At 41.2% G+C, this 21,345-nt stretch overlaps 1 protein-coding gene across 3 annotated transcripts in view; it reads right to left on the bottom strand.

Annotated features, from left to right (window-relative positions):
* Nucleotides 1-21,345, bottom strand: part of LOC144714012 (Protein kinase superfamily protein) — a 42,590-nt gene that overhangs the window by 15,332 nt on the left and 5,913 nt on the right. For all 3 annotated transcript variants that reach the window (XM_078588750.1, XM_078588748.1, XM_078588749.1), the window contains exons 2-6: nucleotides 20,694-20,770; nucleotides 19,854-20,039; nucleotides 18,396-19,757; nucleotides 18,071-18,243; nucleotides 17,691-17,925 (exon numbers count right to left, since the gene is read on the bottom strand). In XM_078588750.1, the coding sequence (XP_078444876.1) occupies nucleotides 17,691-17,925; nucleotides 18,071-18,243; nucleotides 18,396-19,757; nucleotides 19,854-20,039; nucleotides 20,694-20,770 (2,033 nt within the window). The remainder of the gene's footprint in view (nucleotides 1-17,690; nucleotides 17,926-18,070; nucleotides 18,244-18,395; nucleotides 19,758-19,853; nucleotides 20,040-20,693; nucleotides 20,771-21,345) is intronic.

The raw sequence follows: 21,345 nt of genomic DNA, 5'->3' as shown, positions 1-21,345 counted from the left end.
TGCAATATCAATAGCAGATTTGCTATCACAGTATAGCACAGTAGGATGACTCTGTGGTATTTGAAGGTCTTGTATAATTCATCTAATCCACAGGATCTCACAAATTCCCTTTGCCACGACCCTAAACTCGGCCTTGGCGCTCGACCTTGCCACTACTTTCTGCTTTTTACTTTGCCAAGCAACAAGACTTTCACCAAGAAAGGCGATCGACAGTAGAACCACCAGAATCAGCATTAGTGCACGCTTCAACCTCCAGCTTTCCACTGCGATGAAACATCAATCTTTGTCCTACTGTTCCCTTCAAATGAGCTAACAGTTTATAAGCTGATTGCATATGAGTTTCTCGAGGACAGTGCATAAACTGACTGAGACATCCCACAGTGAAGGCAATGTCAGGTCTGGAGTGATTAGATAGATAAGCCGACCCATCAGCATTTGGTATCGATGTTTGTCAACTGGAGGGGACTCTTCACACAATCCCAACTTCTGATTTGAATCAATGGGCAATGACGATGGTTTGCAGTCACTCATTCCCGTCTCTGTCAATATACCCAGAGAGTATTTTCTCTGAGAAATATATATATCTGTTGAAGAGTAGGCAATTTCAATCCCGAGAAAATAATGTAACAAGCCAAGGGCTTTGATCTCAAATGCTAAAGTTAGCCTCTGACTCAGGTTGAGAATTTCTTCCTCATCATCCCCCGTAATGATGATATCATCTACATATAGCAGCAGAATAGCAATCTTCCTAGTGTTACTCGTTTTGATAAACTATGTATGATCTCAATTTCTGGGTCGATAGCCCATTTCTTTCATAGCATGTGAGAACTTCCCAAACCATGCCTCAGGGGACTGTTTCAAACTATACAATGTTTTCTTTAACTGGCATACACATGTAGATTTCTTCATCCAGGTAACCAGGTGGAATCTGCATATAGATTTCTTCATCCAGGTTACCGTGAAGAAATGCATTCTTCACGTCGTATAGATGCAACCTCCAGTGTTGAATGGCTGCCACAGCTTGCAGGATTCGAACAGTGGTCAACTTGGCCACCAGAGGAAATGTTTCTCCATAGTCGATGCCGTAAGACTGTGAGTAAACCTTGGCTACTAGTCAGGCCTTGTACCGTTTCTGTATACACCCATCTACAGCCCACAACTTTTTTCCCCTCAGGCAGGAACACAATCGTCCAAGTATCATTCTTTATCAGTGCGTCCATTTCTGTATCCATATCATTTATCCAGTTAGGATCATTTAGAGCTTCCTCTACTGTCTTTGGAGTGGATGACGATTCAACTCCCGCAATAAATGCTTGATATTCAGTAGAGAGATGATCATATCGAACACAATGAGAAAGCAGATATCGAGGCAATTGAGTACATGCCATTTCTCCTTTCTGTGGTGCAATGGGCCAGCCATGGTCTTAGTTCTGCACCACCAGATCGGATCGGTAATCAAATTCATCAGCACAATCCTCTGAGTGGTTCTGCGAAACAATTTGCTTAGATGGTTCAGCTCTGTCATCAGATTCATCAAACTCAACCCAAGGTGTGTCCTCATTTCGTGGTACAGTTATAATGTCTCCGACATCTGTAGGTTCCAACCTCAAAGGTAGGGAAGATAGGCAAACGGGTCCCATGCTTTGTCCACTTTGAGTTCCACATGCAGGAGCACCCTTGGAGAAATACTTTTCTCATTCATTGAATGTGACATCATAGCAGATAAAAAATTTCCTGGACAGTGGATGCTAACATTTATACCCTTTTTGGGTTGGCATGTGGCCAACCAACACACACTTAATGGCTCTTGGATTGAGCTTGCCCGGGGCTCTGCACATGTACAAACGCTTTACATCCAAATGTCCTGGGTTTCAGACCAGTTTTCAAGTGGGCATCAGGATGATGCTGCAACACAAGATTCAATGGACTCTCATATCCAAGGATTTTAGATGGGAGCCGGTTGATCAAGTGCACTGCTGTCAATAGTGCTTCACCCCAGAGATACTTAGGCACATCTTGATGAAGGAGAAGAACCCTAGCAGTGTCCACAACATGGCCAATCTTCCTTTCAGCAACACCATTTTAGTGTGGGGTGTTGACGCATGACAACTTGTGGATAATGTCCTGCAATTGGAAGTGAGTCATTAACGTGCTGTCGAAATAATATTTTGTATTGTGTGATCTGATCTTATCCACTTGAACACCAAACTGGGTCTTCACCAGCAAAAGGCAACGTTTGATGATCTCAGTTACCTCTGACTTATTCATGAGAAGATATACCCATGCCATCCTGGTGCAGTCATCAACTAGTATGATAAACCACCGTGCTCCATTTAAAGATGAGGTAGCACATGGTCCCCATACGTCACTATGTAACAGATCAAATTGAGTCTTACTTCTCTCACCTTTCCCATTGAACAAAGGGCTTATATGTTTGGCATATTGGCAAGCATCACATTCAAATTTAGACGAGTCCACATTGTGATTAAATACAGGATATATTTTCCCTAATAGTTCAAATGAAGGATGACCCATATGAGAATGAAATGGTTTGACTTGTACTACAAAGGGAAGACTGGTTTCTTCAACTTGTTCTCCACCCACCATCAGCGTAGTAGTTGCTCCATCATCCACATTCAGCAGTCCATGGCATTCTTCAATTGCTCCAATCCTTGAGTGCAACTTCATATCATTCACAAAACAACCAGTGGAGTCCAATGTCAGTGAAAGGCATGCATCTCTTACCAACTTCTCAGGAGAAATCAATTGAGCTTTCAGTTTAGGTACATGAAGAACATGTTTAAGAAGACCAATGCCTTTGATATTTACTGTACCAATGCCTGTAACTGAGAGTATTACTCCCCTTCAGTCAGCACACTTCTGCCCCCAGAGGAAATGGAGTAACCAACGAATTTAGATAAGAATGGAGTCATATGATACGTTGCTCCAGAATCAACGATCCACTACGACATTTTGTGTACATGGGATATGTTGAAGGAAACAGTATACTCACCAATGCATGACATGGATGTGCTTGGTTTGTTGACTAAGTTTTTCAACAAATCCAGCTCTTCCTTCAAGTTGAGGAAATCAGTAAGCGAGATTTGGGGTCCATCATCTGCACTTGTGGTTGATTCATTGCCGAATGACTCCTGTGCATTTGTGACATGTGCTTGGCTTTGATGTGGTGGTCAACCATGTATATACCAGCACACATCCTTCTTATGCCCCTTTCCGCTTAAAATGGGACCATACAACTGGTTCCCTTGCCTGCCACGTAGTCTTGAACTTCTGCATTTTTTGGTTGTTCATCGCACTTGAATGGGTCTTGGGTGTCCATACATTCTTCGCCTTGGTTACTAGAGCAGTGCTTGCCTCCACTATCACAGCATTCCCCCTGCATTTGTTGTACCATGTACACGACTTTCCTCTTCAAGGATGATCTGAATAGCCTCCTCTAGAATTGGAACTTTCTCCTGATTAAGGATTTGACTCTGCAAAGAATCATACTCAGCATTGAGTCCCATGAGAAATTTATAGAGATGATCTTGCATACAATATTCTTGACACGTGCAGGTCGTGCCAAGGATAGGTCTGTAATGGTCAACTTCACTCTATACACACTCAAGCTCACTCACATATTGTTGAACAATCTTATCACCCTGCTGAAGTCGTGCTGCCTAGGTAATCAACTCATAAATATGCCAGGAATTTTCTTCTTAAAGCAGCTTCTGTGTATTTGGTCCCAAACCTTTTTTGTGGTGTCTAAGAGGAGATACTTTGGGATTAAATCCCCTTTCAGACTAAAGGAGCCAGGCTTTGACGACAGCATCATCTGCCTACCACTCATGATATTTCAGATCCGATGGCATCACCTTTTTTGTGAGATGATGGTACAGCCTCTGTCCTTCAAGAATAAGATCCACATACTTACTCCAGTGTAGGAGATTGAATCCAGTATACTTCATTGACTCAGGAATGCCTTGATGTACCAGTGGTGTTCCCACTTGTCCATGCTGCATAGACTGAAGAACCGTCTTCAATACCTCATCCATCCCATTTGTGAGAAGTTTTCTTCACGGTTGTTCCCTCGTATGACCAAGTAGGAGACAAATGACACTCCTTATTGATGGACTTCTATCTGGTGCAATAGATGCAACTCCAGAAGCTACTTGTGAGCAACAGCTCAACAAGTTGTATGTCGTACAGAAGGAAACACGCACTGAGGCTGTTTCACGCTCACTGCACCACTCCAGATATGTGGAACGGAGTGTTCCACATTTGCTGCTTCTGCCACAGGCGATCACAGCTATGAGTTTCTTCCTCTTCCCTCCTTGTAGGTTAAGCTCCAGCTTGCTCTGATACCATGCGAGTTTAGTAGTGGAAGGAACAAGAAGAAACTCTAAACGTGAAAAGGAGTAACTTGTTTCATTCAACAAAGATCCCTGGTTTTAATAACAGAGATCAGCATTACATAGACAGACCTGGATCCGATAGAGTAAGTAACCTGATAAGAAATCAGTACGATGCCATTGGCTAACACCCTACAACCCTCTTCCATGCGCCCAACGATACAGCTTCCTTCCCGCGACATCACTAACTCTCTCCCCTAGAGTCTCAAATGGTGGCACCATTGGAAGCTGGCACTTTGACACCTGCACTGTGATTGTGCCTTCTAGTTGTCGATCCCTGACCCATGGATGTGGCAGGAGGCCCAGCCACTTCCACCTCCAGTATCACCACATTTGGTTTGTGGACACCAATTCCGTCGAGATAATAGGGTGGAGTCTTCTGAAAGGCCTGATTTTTGTCATCAAGACCGAATGCGACTGATATCATATCAGCGTTCCATAGGCTTCCAGAATGACCTTTGATGATTAGCCACCTGATGTCCCATCGGTCAGGAGAACCCGACGCAGCCTTATTCTCTTGTTTTCTCCAACCGGATGTGACCATCTGCACACCGAGATGTATGTTACCATGGACAGCCCTTAAATGAAGAAATCGCCATTAACTAGTCTCCATAATTCTGCCCTTCTCAATGTCAGGAATTTCCTCCAGATCCCGTGCCTAAACTCCTCTATTTGTAGGGAGCCACCCACCACTTCCCCAATTAGACACTTTTGAGTGTTTACCTGCTTGAATCTGCCTCCTGTTGATGAAAATGTGCTTATGTCTTTAATATCTCTGTGTTCTTAAGCTTGTAATTGTGTCACATGTTATAAGCGGCCAATGTGTCCTTTTTCCTATTTCATTTCTTTATGTTATTAATTGGCCAAGTGTTATAAGTGACCTGTGTGACTGTTTAAAGCGACTTATTTACATGGGAATAAGTTATATAAGTAGGGCTCACTTCTCATTTTTGTATTTGTATTGGCCAGTATTTAAACCAACTCGGAGTGAATGGAATGAGACCTTCTGATTTGACTAAACCCTAGCCGTGACTGGAGCTCCATTTTGAACTGGAAGAGGAGCATCATGAGGAGAATGAGAACTTTTAATACCTCAACCTCCATCTCAAGGTCCTCAAGAGGTGCTTGTACCTTGCCCTGCGCCTTCACTTTTTCCTTGGGGGTCTCCTTCCCAGAGTCCTGTCGGTTGCCCCTCACATAGGTGAAATAACAGTGTCCCACTACTCTACATTTCCAACAAGTCCGGGTGTCCAGCAGTCCCTGAGCTAGGCATCATCAGAAACAGCTTTGATCCCCCTCTATGTCTCTGTTTGGTATGCTCCCTCTGTCTGTTCTTATTGACGTTATCCTGCATCCCCCCCTTCACCCAGCTGGCTTCATTTTCACATGTATTCAAATGGTTCACTGACGACTTTGTTAGCATTGTTGCTTGTTTCCCTTCACCTCTGGTGCACCTCCACAATTCCACAGAAGTCTATCACCTCTTTGCCGGTACAAATTCTCCACAATTCCATAGTTCCTCTTGTTTCCATCGCATAGCGGAAAAACCAACCCCTTTTGCCAAAAAAAAAACCCCTTTGCAAAAAATAGAAAAACCAACCCCTTTCATCATGTTGCTCCATGGATTTACTCCCTCCGCCACCACCTCAGCCCAGCTTCTGTGGGCCACTTGCTCGACCAGTGGGACTCGCACACCTACTTGCTCGACTGGTGGCATTGTTGCTTGTTTCTCTTCACATTCGGCACACCCCCACAATTCCACAAGAGTGTCACCTCTTTGCTGGTACAAATTCTGCCCAACTGTTCTTCTTGTTTCCATTGCATAACAGGAAAACCGACCCCTTTCACCATGTTTGCTTCTGCTGCCACCACCAGAGTGCAGCTTTTGAGCCTCACTTGCTCGACCGGTGGGCCTTCCATACCTACTTCTTCCACCATGGGCCGTTCTGCCTGCTTTGGGAATATGGGCCCATCTTCTTCTGGGGGAGTTGATGCCACTTTGCCAATCAGCCTTCGTAATTTCTCACCCTCAACCAAGGCCATCAATGACGGGGAAACACCTTGTCAGTCCCTCCTCTGCAACGGAAGGTGTTCTGGTGATACTTCAAGGACGAGTCAACGGTGATGGTCTGACCAGGGAGAGTGATAGTGAGGTAGTTCCCCAATTCCCTCTTTTTTCTTTCCTTGTTGCACCACTCCTCTCTACAGGAATGGAGGACTGCAGCCAATCAGGTTGATACACTCGAAGAGCTGGAAGCTGAGCTGCTCCCACCACGTGAGTGTGCCTACAGAAATTGCCACTTGTAGCCCTGTGCATCACGCCTGCTGCAAGAGAGCTGTGATACAGATACGCAAGTTTAAATGATGAAGCACTAGGTCATAGACTTTTTCTAAAACACCTGCAACACTAAGAATGCCCTTAATTAATAGGCCATCCCATTTAATGAGTTTCATTATATCCCGATTAATAGGCCATTCCATGCAGAACCAGGAACATATATGATATTTGACTACTACAAAAAAATGATCTGAATCTGGACTTAGTGTTGAAGATATGGGCTATGTTGAAGATATGGGCTAAAGATCACAAGCTAAATCGGGCTCTATCGGGCTCTATAGGGCCCACTAACTACAGCTAACGGCTAGTCAAACTAGCCGTTAACTGGACGTTGGGGGATTAGCCGTTAGACGGCTACTATATGTTACGATTCCCATGGGGATCTAACAAAATCAAGAAACGGGACGAGGGATAGAGAGGAGAATAGGAGAGATGGAAGAGGTAAGAGAGAAGAAGAGAGAGCGATAGGTGAACAAACTCTCAAGAACCTCCGAGTTGGGAGTTCTTGCCCTCACGAAAGCCAGATACAGCTATTTGTGCCAAGAAACCGCACCGTAATCATTCATCAAAAGTCCTCCTAATGACCTTACAAGGGGGTATTTATAACCCTATGATTTCAAGAATCGGTTATTTCATAAGGACTCTAACACTATAAAACCAATAGATGTACGATTGTAATTGTTATCCTTTTTGAGTGAAAAACTTGAACTTCTTTTTCTCTTCTACTTCTGTCATCTTCTCTCATTGGATCAAGAGAAATCGTCATGGTATCAGAGCCCACCACATAATCACCTGGAGAATCCATTGGCATCAAGGTCATCCCACAGGAGGACTCATTCGAGCCTGCTGAAGGTCAGTACTTTGCAATTATCAGTTACATAAGTCATGGCAGAAGACATGACTAAGATCTCCTCTGAAGCAGTAACGCCATCATCGGGAAATCAAATTGTTATTACTGATAGATGGATTACCACACTTTCTGTTATTACAAAATGCAATATTTTTAATGGCAAGAATCTATTGTTGTGGGAAAGGACAATTCAAGCTGCTCTAAAGCCAAGAAAGCTAGTGCATCATCTTACAGAGAATTCTCCAGCAGAGACTCATCCAAATTATCCAAGATGGGTAATAGAGGAAGAGTATGTGTTCGGTTGGATGCTTGACTCCATCTCCGCAGAACAATTAGTTCAATATTCTTCCTATGGAACTGCCAGAACTCTATGGGAAGCTGTTCATCGAAGCCATTCCAAGAAGAATGATAAAGCTAAGATCATTGATCTTATTATACAATGTTACACTCTCAAACAAGGAGATATGGATGTTCTGACTTAAACAAACTGAGAGACATCCATAACGAATTGGATCATTGTAGGCCACCCTCCACTGATCCAGTGGCAAGAGCACATGAAGCAACAAATCGTTTATGTCAATTCTTACAAGGACTTCGGCCAGAGTTTGAAATGGTCAGAAGTCAACTCTACAACAGAGAAGAAGAATCTACATTTGATGAAGCTGTGTCCAAAATCAGGCAGGAGGAAAGTAGACTCAACTCTACCAGAGGAGCTATTGAAAGTACTTCCTATCAAGCAAAAACTCAGAAACAACAGAAAAATGATTCAGACAAACCAAGCAAAGAAGACACTGTGTGCAATTATTGTAAGAAGAAGGGACACATGAAGGACAAATGTTGGAAGCTTCATGGCAAACCTCCTCACATTGCTCGAGCTCATATGGTACAAACAGGAGATGGAGGCGACAATTCTGATCCTCAAAGCACTCTTCCTTCAGTCCAAGACTTACAGAAGATGATGCAGGGGCTACAGAATATCAAGTCATTTATCAACTCTGGAGCAGTCATTGGATCCGCTTCACTAGCCAATTCTGGTAATAATATTGCTTTACTTACTAAAGATCCATCAAATGCATGGATCCTAGACTCAGGTGCAACGGACCATACGTCATCTAGAAAGGAGTACTTTATAACATATGAAGAAGTTCACCCTGGTAAGTATGTTCAAACAGCCGATGGTACATTACTTCCAGTAATTGGCATCGGAAATTTGAACATAAAACCTATTGGTGAGTTGCAAAATGTATTGCATGTTCCTAAATTATCTATAAATCTAGTATCAGTATAGCAACTAGCAAAATGTACGGAGTATAATATTCTGTTTGATAATTTGGATGCTTATTTATGTCACAAGGAGCTCGGGTGGAGGACTGGACTAGCTAGAGTTCACCAAGGACTCTAATACTTACCCATGGAATACCCAGGAGATAAATCCAAGGTGGCAGCAATGAAGATATCTCCTGAGGAAACAATCATAGAGACTCACCAAAAAATGGGTCATCCGTCCTATCACCTTCTCAAACATTTGTACTCAAACTTGTTTAAGAACATTTTTGTTGAAAATTTGGTTTGTGAAGCATGTCAATGAGGAAAGTTCAAACCGGAAACATATCCTCCAAGTAATACTCAAATGCAAAGGCCTTTCCAGATCATCCATTGTGATGTCTGGGGGCCATCTCCCCAAGCAGACATACTAGGGCACCGATATTTCCTAGTATCTACAGACAACTACAGTAGATACAATTGGATTTTTTTACAAAAACATAAGTATGAGGTTACAAAGAACCTAAAAGGATTATGTAATCTCATCAAAAGACAATTTGGTGACCAAGTCCAAGGACAAAGGGCAGACAATGCAAAGGATTTTCTCAATAACGAACTCACTGAATTTTTCATGTCTGAAGGAATAAAACATGAAACATCATGTCCATACACTCCACAACAGAATGGAGTAGCTGAAAGGAAAATAGGGGACATCGTAGACAAAGGAAGAATACTCTTATTCCAAGGGAATGTTCCTACAAATATATGGGGTTTTGCAGTCATGACTTCTACGCATCTAATAAATCAACTTCCGTCAAGTAACCTGTTTTTTAAAAGCCCGCTTGACTTAATTGAATCATATTATCCAAATGTGAGATTGAAAACTGGTTTACCTCCTAAAATATTTGGTTATGTTGGTTATGTGTATAATCATTCACACAAACAGAATAAGTGGTCAACCAAGGGACTAAAATGTGTGTTTGTGGGATATTCTGTTACACAAAAGGGGTATAAATTTTATCACCCTATCACCCGTGAATACATAGTCACCAAGGATGTGATCTTTGATGAAAAATCTTTTTATTACAAACCGAAAGGAACTGAATCATATCTAGACACTAGTTCTATATTCAATAGTGAGAATGCAAGACTTGAACCGCAACATGAACTTGAATCTGCACAACCTCTAGATAGGTATCAGGTATTCGAAAATGGAATAGACAATTCTTCATGATAATCCACAAAGAACATAACAGGAACTCGACTCTAGGACAGAGGATGTGGCTGAAAAAACTGGAGAATCATCTCAACTTTTTCCATATCCAAAATATTATCAAAGGAAGAAAAAGGATAGACAGTCTGAAGCCATGGATTTGGGTGAAGGGGGAGAACTATCCAATGAAGGGGGAGTAGTACCTAATGAAGTGGAAGTAGTACCCACTGAAGGGGGAGTAGTACCTGAAGGAACAACTGATGCTGTCCCTATATCTGAAGGAAGTCATTGGCCAATTGCTTTGAGAAAAGGTACTCGAAAATGTGTGAAATTCCCGTTATATCCAATGACAAATTATCTAAATTACACGAAGGTGTCACCCAAATACCAGGTATTCCTGACAAAAATTCAAGATGTAGCTATTCCCATGTCCCCACAGGAAGCACTGAAGAATATCAGTTGGAAAGAAGCAATGGATGAAGAAATGCCGGCCTTAATACAAAACAATACCTGGGAATTCTTTGATCGACCCAAGGATAAGAAATCTGTGGATTGTAGATGGGTCTACAGTATAAAGTGTAAATCAGATGAAAGCTTAGACAAATATTGTCAAAGACAGGCTGAAGACATGGGCTGCTTGGGAATCCCAGGATAAAGGGGCATTGTATCGAGCCAATACAGGCCCAATATCGGGTTCTCTATCCAACCCATTCGATCAATAACGGCTAGTAAAACTAGCCGTTATATGACCATTGGAACTAGCCGTTGTCGGCTTGTATAAAAAGCGATATACATCGCATGTATTAAAGTTATGGTTTTTAATTGAAAAACTCTTTTCTTTTCTTCACCCTCTTCTCACTTCTATACTTGACATGGTATCAGAGCAGGTGTGACCTGCAACGCTCAACACCTCGTGAAGACTAGGGTCATCCTTCGGGAGGATCTTGTGGAGAAGTTTTTGTGCCTTATTCATCTCTCAAGCAGACTGGTGGTGGAGCTCTTGGTCTTGAGGCATTTCAAGCAAGCTCGTCTTCTTCCTCATAGTCATCCTATTGGAAGACTAGTGGTGAAGACCCTGAACCAGTCTTTCGAAGAGATCATGGCAGAAGTGTCGATCAAATCTCAGGCTCCAACAGGACTAGCTATTCCTGCTGGAAATCAGCTAGTTGTTCCAGATCGATGGCTCACTCATCTTCCTGTTCTTGCCAAATGCAATATCTTTAATGGAAGCAATCTTCTGCTCTGGGCAAGGACGATTCAAGCTGCATTGAAGCCAAGAAAGCTCATCTATCTTCTAACGGAAAGCTGCTCAAGTGAGTCACACACAGATTATCAGAAGTTTGTCATGGAAGAGGAGTTTGTGTTTGGTTGGCTACTTGATTCACTTTCGGCTGAGCAACTTACCACATATACCTCTTACGAAACCTCCAAAACGCTATGGGAGGCCGTTCACCGAAATCATTCCAAGAAGAATGATAAAAGTAAGATCATCAATTTGATTATCCAGGCCCATACTCTCAGACAAGGGGATATGGATGTCCTCACTTATTCAAATAAGCTGAGGGAGATTCATAATGAATTAGATCACTGTCGACCTCCCTCCATCGATCCAGTAGCTCGAGCTCATGAAGCCACAAATCGTCTGTGCCAATTTCTGCAAGGGCTCAGACCAGAATTTGAGCTCATAAGAAGCCAACTTTACAACCGAGAAGATGAGCCCACATTTGATGAAGCTGTGTCTAAGGCAATGCAGGAGGAGAGCCGTCTAAACACGAGTAAAGGGAGTATCGAAAGTACTGCATGTGCAACTAAAGGCCAAAATCATTAAAGGGGTGATTCAGAGAAGCCAAACAAAGAAGACATTTTCTGCAATTACTGCAAAAAGAAGGGGCATATGAAGGACAAGTGCTGGAAGCTCCATGGCAAGCCTCCACATATAGCTCGAGCCCACATGACACCAGGAGACAGCAGTAATGATCTACCTTCAGCACAAGATTTCCAGAAAATGATGCACGAACTACAGAGCCTAAAAACGTTTATCAACTCTGGATCAATCATTGGGTCAACGTCAATGGCCAACTCTGGTAAAGAAGATTTATTTAACAATATTGCTTTACTTACCCAGGATCCATCTAATGCATGGATCCTGGACTCAGGTGCAACTGATCATATGTCATCTAAGAAAGAATTCTTTATGACATATGAGAAGGTACACCAGGGTAAGTATGTTCAAACTGCTGACGGCATGTTACTACCTGTAATAGGGGTGGGCAGTTTAAACATCAAAACTATTGGAGAATTAAAGAATGTTTTACATGTTCCAAAGCTATTTGTTAGTCTAATCTCAGTACAAAAAATTGCAAAAAGTAAAGAGTATAATATATTGTTTGATAATCTTGATGCCTATTTATGTAATAAGGAGCTCGGGTGGAAGACTGGACTAGCTAAAGTACACCAAGGACTCTACTACCTACCCTGGCAGAACTCAAGACCACCACGAGGAGATGCTTCAAGGGTGGCCACGGTAAAGAGACCACCTGACGAAGTCATCATGGAGACACATCAGAGAATGGGTCATCCATCCTACCACTTACTCAAACACATGTATCCAAACATGTTTACAGACGTTTTGGTTGAAAAATTGAATTGCGAAGCATGTCATTTGGGGAAATTTAAGAGAGGAACGTACCCTCCTAGTATTACTAGAATGGAAAAACCTTTCCAAATGATTCATTGTGATGTTTGGGGTCCATCTCCTCAAACAGATATACTTGGACACCGATATTTCTTGGTATGTATAGACGACTATAGTAGGTATAGTTGGGTCTTCTTGATGAAACACAAGCATGAAGTCACTAAGAACCTAAAGGGATTATGTAGTCTCATTAAGAGACAGTTTGGGGATCCAGTACAAGGACTACGAACCGACAACGCAAAAGATTTTATGAATCATGAACTCATGGATTTCTTTACAAATGAGGGCATTAGACATGAGACCTCTTGCCCATATGCTCCCCAACAAAATGGCATAGCAGAAAGAAAAATAGGAGACATTGTGGATAAAGGGAGAACATTATTGATACAGGGAAATGTTCCCACTAATTTATGGGGATTTTCGGTTATGACTTCCACACACCTGATCAATCGACTCCCCTCAATACGCCTTGGCCTTAAAAGTCCCCTAGAATTACTTGAGTCATATTACCCAAGTGTAAGATTGAAAACTGGGTTACCTCCCAAAATATTTGGTTGTGTTGGCTATGTGTATAATAATACACATAAGCAGAATAAGTGGTCAACAAAAGGATTAAAATGTGTTTTTTTGGGTTATTCCGTTACACAAAAGGGATATAAATTTTATCACCCCATAACCAGGAAATACATGGTAACTAAGGATGCTGTATTTGATGAGAAAGTGTTCTACTATAAACCCCAAGGAAATGAGTCTCATCAAGATGTATCACGTATACTCAATATTGAGCACTCAGATGTCGATCAGCAATCACCAGAAAATAAAGGTGATCACTGTTTAGACAAGCATAAAATGGGTAGATAATGTGGTTGAAGTAAACTCTCAAGGCCACCTGTGTGGACCCGAACTAGACCAGGAATCAGAAACACCAGATGTGAATGTGGAAAAGGGGGAGTCGTCTCGGATTTCCCCATATCCTAAGTATTATCAAAGAAAACAAAAGGGTAAGGAAAAAGAACGCAGGTCGTCACTTGAGGAGCAAGAGTTATCACAAGAAGGGGAAGAACTATCAAATGAAGGGGAACAGGCATATGTTGAGGATTCAGTAGATTAAAAGAACGAAGCAATGCACTGGCCAATAGCCCTAAGAAAGGGCACAAGAAAGTGTACAAAACAACCATACCCTATGGCAAACTATCTCAATTACCAGAAAGTTTCACATCAATACAAGATGTTTCTGACGCAAGTTCAAGCTATACCTATTCCCAAATCTCCCCAAGAAGCCTTGAAAAGTACACATTGGAAAGAAGCAATGGATGAAGAGATGAGAGCTCTACTACAGAACAACACATGGGAAATTGTTAATCGACCTAAGGATAAGCAAACTGTGGGATGTAAATGGGTATACACCATAAAATGTAATCCAGATGGGAGCATAGACAGGTATAAAGCACGATTAGTAGCTCGGGGATACACTCAGACTTATGGAATTGACTACCAAGAGACTTTTGCACCAGTTGCTAAACTTAATACCATTAGGATTTTAATATCCTTAGCTGTAAACCTGGATTGGCCACTAAATCAATACGACATTAAGAATGCATTTCTACATGACGACTTAAAAGAAGAGATTTATATGGATATTCCACCAGGATATGAAGAACATCAAGATAAGGGAAAAGTGTGTAGACTTCGAAAGGCTCTATATGGACTAAAGCAATCCCCTAGAGCATGGTTTGGGAGATTTACTCAAACCATGAAAAAATTAGGATACCGCCAGTGTAATGGGGAACATACTATGTTCCTAAAACACTCCAAAAACAAACTACTAACAATACTGATAGTATATGTAGACGATATCATAATTACTGGGAATAACTTAGAAGAAATACGAATCCTTGAAGAACATTTGAGTAAAAACTTCCAAGTTAAACAACTAGAACCCTTAAAATATTTCCTGGGTATAGAATTTGCAAGGTCAAGTGAAGGTATCCTAATGACACAACAGAAATACATACTAGATCTCCTACATGAAACAAAACATATAAACTGCCATGTGAATGAAACACCGATCGAAGTTAATCATAGACTAACCATAAATGAGAATGAACCTAAAGTAGACATCAACTCTTATCAGAGTCTAATAGGAAAACTCTTGTACTTGTCACATACACGACCTGACATATGTTATGCTGTGAATGTGTTAAGTCAATTTATGCACTCACCTAGGAACTCGCATTTTCAAGCAGCTAACAGGATTCTCAGGTATCTAAAAGAAACACCAGGAGTGGGCATTGCACACCGAAAAACAGGTAAGATTGACCTTATTGTATACACTGATTCTGACTTTGCTGGCTCTCGTCTTGACTACAGGTCGACTACTGGGTACTGCACAATGCTCGGAGGAAATCTAGTAACCTGGAGAAGCAAGAAGCAGAGTGTCATATCAAAATCAAGCACTGAAGCTGAATTTCGTGCCATGTCCAAGGGAATCGACGAGGCAATATGGATCAAGAATCTTCTGGAAGACTTGAAAATCAACTTCCTAAGACCAATTATCATCCGCTGCGACAATAAGTCTGGCATCAGTATAGCTCATGATCCAGTTGACCATGATCGAATGAAGCATGTAAACATTGATAGATTCTATATCCAAGACCACTTGGAACAAGGGAACCTACAGACAGAATATGTAAGCTCTGATGAACAGTGTGCAGACATCCTCACCAAGGGGCTACCTATCAAACAAACTCAATACTTAAGATCCAAGCTTGGAATGAAGAACATACATTCCTGCACTTGAGGGGGAGTGTCGAAGACAGGCTGAAGACATGGGCTGCTTGGGAATCCCAGGATAAAGGGGCATTGTATCGAGCCAATACAGGCCCAATATCGGGTTCTCTATCCAACCCATTCGATCAATAACGGCTAGTAAAACTAGCCGTTATATGACCATTGGAACTAGCCGTTGTCGGCTTGTATAAAAAGCGATATACATCGCATGTATTAAAGTTATGGTTTTTAATTGAAAAACTCTTTTCTTTTCTTCACCCTCTTCTCAATTCTATACTTGACAAATATAAAGCACGACTTATAGCTAGAGGATATACTCAGACATATGGAATTGACTATCATGAAACATTTGCCCCAGTTGCGAAGATTAATACTATTAGAATTCTAATATACTTGGCAGTTAATCTAGACTGGCCACTAAACCAATATGATATCAAAAATGCTTTTTTACATGGAGACTTAAAGGAGGAAATCTACATGAACATTCCTCCAGGATATGAAAGTCAACACAACAGAGGAAAAGTATGTAGACTTCGAAAGGCCTTATACGGGTTAAAACAATCACCTTGGGCATGGTTTGGAAGATTTACCTAAAACCATGAAAGTGTTAGGATATAAACAAAGTAATGGGGAACACACTATGTTTTTCAAACATTATTCACAGGAATTACTAACTATTTTGATAGTATATGTAGATGATATAATAATTACTGGGAACAATCTAGAAGAAATAAAGAATCTTGAAGAACATTTGAGTAGGAATTTTCAAGTTAAACATTTAGGACCCTTAAAATACTTCCAGGCATAGAGTTTGCAAGATCAAGTGAGGGCATTTCAATGACACAACAAAAGTATATATTGGATCTCCTGAATGAAACTAAACACATGAACTGTCACATAAATGAGACACCAATTGAGATAAATCATAGGTTAACTCTAAGTGAAAGTGACCCTAAGGTAGAAATTGACTCATATCAGAGTCTTATTGGAAAACTGCTATATTTGTCTCACACACGACCAGATATATGTTATGCTGTGAATGCTTCAAGCCAGTTTATGCACTCACCTAGAAGCTCTCATTTCAAGCTGCTATCAGAATTCTCAGGTATCTAAAGGAACACCAGGACTCGGCATTGCACACAGAAGAACAGGTAAGATTGATCTTATTTTATACATTGATTCTGACTTCGCTGGTTCTTGGCTTGACTATAGGTCTACTATGGGGTATTGCACAATGCTAGGAGGGAACTTGGTTACATGGAGAAGCAAGAAGCAGAGTGTAGTATCAAAATCCAGTACGGAAGCTGAATTTCGAGCCATTTCAAAAGGAATTGACGAAGCAATATGGATCAAGAACTTATTGGAAGACTTGAAGATTACATTTCTAAGACCAATTATCATCCGCTGCTACAATAAATCAGCCATCAGCATAGCTCATGATCCAGTTGATCATGATCGGATGAAGCATGTTAATATTGACAGGTTCTATGAACAAGATCACTTGGAACAAGGAACCTTGAATACAGAGTACATGAATTCTGAAGAACCATGTGCAGATATCTTCGCCAAAGGTTTACCGATCAAACAAACTCAATATCTGAGATCCAAGCTCAGAATGATGAATATACATTCCTGTGCTTGAGGGGGAGTGTTGAAGATATGGGCTGTGTTGAAGATATGGGCTAAAGAGCACAAGCTAAATCGGGCTCATTCTTAAGCCTCTATCGGGCTCTATCGGGCCCACTAACTACAGCTAACGGCTAGTCAAACGAGCAGTTAACTAGCCGTTGGCGGATTAGCTGTTAGACGGTTACTATAAAACCAATAGATGTGCGATTGTAATTGTTATCCTTTTCGAGTGAAAAACTTGAACTTCTTTTTCTCTTCTACTTCTGTCATCTTCTCTCATTGGATCAATCGAAATCGTCACTTAGAACTAGCAATATGTATAAATATCTAAGTACAAATGAATTTCTAAAACATTTTAAAGTGTTTTTATAAAGTTGATGTTGCCACCACAATCCCAAATACTTCATTGCTAGCTTGGAGATCAACCTCAAAAAAATATGGAATTTTTTTAATAATGAAAAAAGATGAGATGTTTCAACTGATTCAATATGGTACCTCACCTTTATTGCGAAAAGATCGCCGGTAGTCCTTTTCTTTGCCAAAAATACACGACCAAATGCTCCACGGCTGATGGGCTTCATGATCTCAAAATCATCAATTGATGTCCTGTCTTTAACCAAAGGATGAACCGGACTTTCCCGTAAACTCCGTATAACATCATTTTCTTCATCCATCAGTGTAGTAGTCTCGGTTTTCTCAACATCAATGTTATCACATAGCTGCAGGTACTTTTCCCTAAAGTCATGCAACAAATGCAGACATAAGAAACAAGACTAAGATGCAAGGTTACTGACATTTACTGAAGAAAACAGAATAAGGGCTGAGGAAGAAAATAATATAAATGCCAAACCTCGAAGGGAAAATGGATTCTTAAGCTTACCGATGTAGTTTCTCTATCCGTGTGCCAAAAGTCTGTACAGTAAGTGCGTCAAGCTTCCGTCTATCAACAACTTCTTGTAGGTCTTCCAGACAGGACACCAGATATTGCAAGGATGCTTCCTCATCTATGGGTGTAGAAGCTATGCAACGAGCAATATCAGCAAGCTCTACTATCTACAAAATATATGGCCAGGGACTTAGTCAAGGAAAACTAAGAAATGAACTATCCGGCAACTGAAAGGTCAACCCCTAATCAGAAGTAAAGATAGATGATATCATGGAAGATTAATGCAAGAATCCAGAGAGCCAAAAGAATATTTTTGTACCTGTGGAATGTCATCGCTTTCAGAAAATCCTGCCTTTCCAGCTAAAAGCAGATCAAGATGTCTTGTTCTTGGTGTCAAAATGGGAGATCGAGGTGTCATGCTTCCCGCTGACGAAGTGCCCATTCCATGATCAAACTTTGGCCCAAAACGAGTCTTGCAGGTCATACTAGGCAACCCTTTGAGATCCTCAGTTAGGAGAGGGCTATCTGTATCATGAAAACAATCAATGGCGTCTGTTGACCCTTGCCGGGACCAATCACTGTGCTTTGGAGAGAGAGCCTCTGACTCCTCAGTGACATTTGAATTTGTCTTCCCAAGGTCTGGGCTATCAATCAAATGAGTATCCTTCTGTAAGTAGGATGCAATCATCTTTTCGAGTATTTCGGCAATTCGTAGAAGCCTTTCATCCACACTTAGACCTTTCTGGTCACATCGGTCAGAAATTGTACAGATCTTTGAATGACCCTCAACATGGGACGTCAACACATATTCTTCACAAATGCGACACATAATTGAGCCCTCATCGGAAGCAAATTGCTGATCTCCCCAGTAACCCCAGGATAACTGGTGACGGTGCTTTGAAGGTTTAGGAGAAGAATCTTTAAAAATATGGACTTCTGGACTATTGTCTTGTAGATCAACATCAGAGATGGCTCCCCCCTTTCGTAAGATCCCAGGAGAATCTCTATTTTCCTCTTTTTTTTTGGCCATTACACCCTTCTGATTTCTTACTTTTGAGGAGGGAAAAGCCTTCGAGGAAACTAGACGATCCTTCGCAATATCGGCACCTTCACTTCCATTCTCAAAAGCAGGTCGTAGAAAGAACTGAGCTGGCTTTATTTCTTGGCTTTTCCAATTCAGACTTGACTGCTCTTGACTGTATGATTTCTTTGTATAAGCCTCCAATGTACTTTTGTCGGCTCTCTTGACACTTTCAATTCTTTCAACAGATGGTGGGGGAGGTTTAACAACAGAATGAAATATCTTAGATTCCCGAAGATTAACTGCAAATTCATCCTCAGTAAATCCACTTTCTTTGTGGAATTGGAGTAAACGAGTGCATCGGGTGAGAATAAACAGCATGCGAGTGTAAAGTTTCTTTAAAACGCCCATTGGAAGTTCCTGACGACAATCATCCAGGTCTTGAACTATGCCTTCACACTGAAGCCAGAACTCCCCAGCAGTCATCATATCACAACTACGGGCTAATATCAATAGATCTTCCAATGTTTCCTTCCACTCTGGATGGCTTTCTGCACTTTTTTCCATTATTCCTATCAGATCCCCAGCAAAAATTGAGAGATCAGAGTTCACTTCTTCCTTCGCTTTCTCAAACTTCACTTGAATAACCTTCAGCACCTCCTGAAGATAACGAAAAGAGAAAACATGAGATAGGATGTCAGAGCAATAATTGTCTTCAGCATTGTCCAAACAGAAATAAATACAACTAAATATCACCTTCAAGTTATTTATGCCACGGGGTTTCCAGAATGGAAATGGTCTCACTCCCTTGGAATTCAGTTCATGAGAGAAGCTCTTGATATCCGCAGGAAACTTTTTTCTTGGTGCACTCGTGGCTTGCATTATAGCTTTGAAGCGGGGTGACTCCGACTCCTTGGGTGTTTCACAAGTATCATATGCAGACTTCAAGGAAGACATGTAGTTTATCAATCACCAATCCAAAGAGATTACAAAAGCACCTAATCTACAAATCTTACATCATCGAAGATAATAAAATTGACCTCTGTTGAAGCAAATGTCACGTCAAAACATGAATGTGATTTTTGTAATAGGAAAACATGAATGTGATAACTGCTGCTTGACTTATGACTGGACTATATCTACGATTTAATGTTCCACAGACAAAATGGAACCCACAAGGATAAGATGATTAAGAAACATTGAATAAGTAGTGGCTCACTAATGCCCTCATCTTCGTGGTTGGAGTTCAACAATAAATAGCTGAATCTAGCGTGGATATTTCAAGACAATTCAATAAAGCTCATGGTAAAATGTCTCAAACCCTATCACCTCAGCCCTGCCGAGGATGAAGGTTAACTCCAACTATCTCATCATGCACGTACCTTCTTAAGCAATTTGCTAAAAATACATAACTATCATGACATTCCCGATAAAACTCAATGCATTTGCAATTAAGACAAGCTAAATGGCATTCAACAGTTCATGTGGTTTACATGCATAATGCATATTTCAAGAGGAACCATTAATTAACAAAACAGAATTCGTATCCAATGAAAAGTACAATAGCACACCAAAAACATAGCTATGATAACTTGCCTCAGTCTGTTGGGGTGGAGTACGCGCCTGCATGATTTCTATCTTTTCACCATTATTCCATGATGAATTGCACTGCCCTGAAATGTAATTTTGGCAGGAGTCCATAAACATATCACCATGTCCTCGCAAAAAAAACTTTACATCGAATTCCCAAAACATCGCTATTTTCCAAGTCCAGTTCTCTATTTCTGTTTCAAGTAGTCCAATGCTGAAAATAAAACAAGAATTCAACGTATTAAAGAAGATCACCAAAAATCAGTGACCCTCCCAATGTGATAAATAGACATGATCGTTAAGTACACCTAAGGCCCAAAGGGCCTTCACGCCCATTAGCCCTGGCCCTTTAAACCACTAGAGGCAAGACTTTGTACAACACTGTCCAGCGATGCCTCCCTTCCACAGAAGATCACCTCATTCAGAGCACTGCAAAGGTTTGATCACACCCCTGTTGCCCCCTGAGTACACCATCTTGTATTGAATCACAGAAGGCCTCCTCTGAGAAGACCTTCCTAGGCGAGACCCAAAATCCCAGAATTCGATGTTAGGTGATTGGATAATGGCATCAGAATATGGTGAGAGGTAATCTTTTACTGGGCAAAACAGAAGCGTGAACTAGGTGTTGGAAGCAACCATTGTTTTAAGTCTTTTCTTA

Source organism: Wolffia australiana, chromosome 16 (assembly GCF_029677425.1).
Source record: "Wolffia australiana isolate 7733 chromosome 16, ASM2967742v1".
Taxonomy (NCBI): Eukaryota; Viridiplantae; Streptophyta; class Magnoliopsida; order Alismatales; family Araceae; genus Wolffia; species Wolffia australiana.
This window is presented reverse-complemented; position numbering and strand designations above follow the sequence as displayed.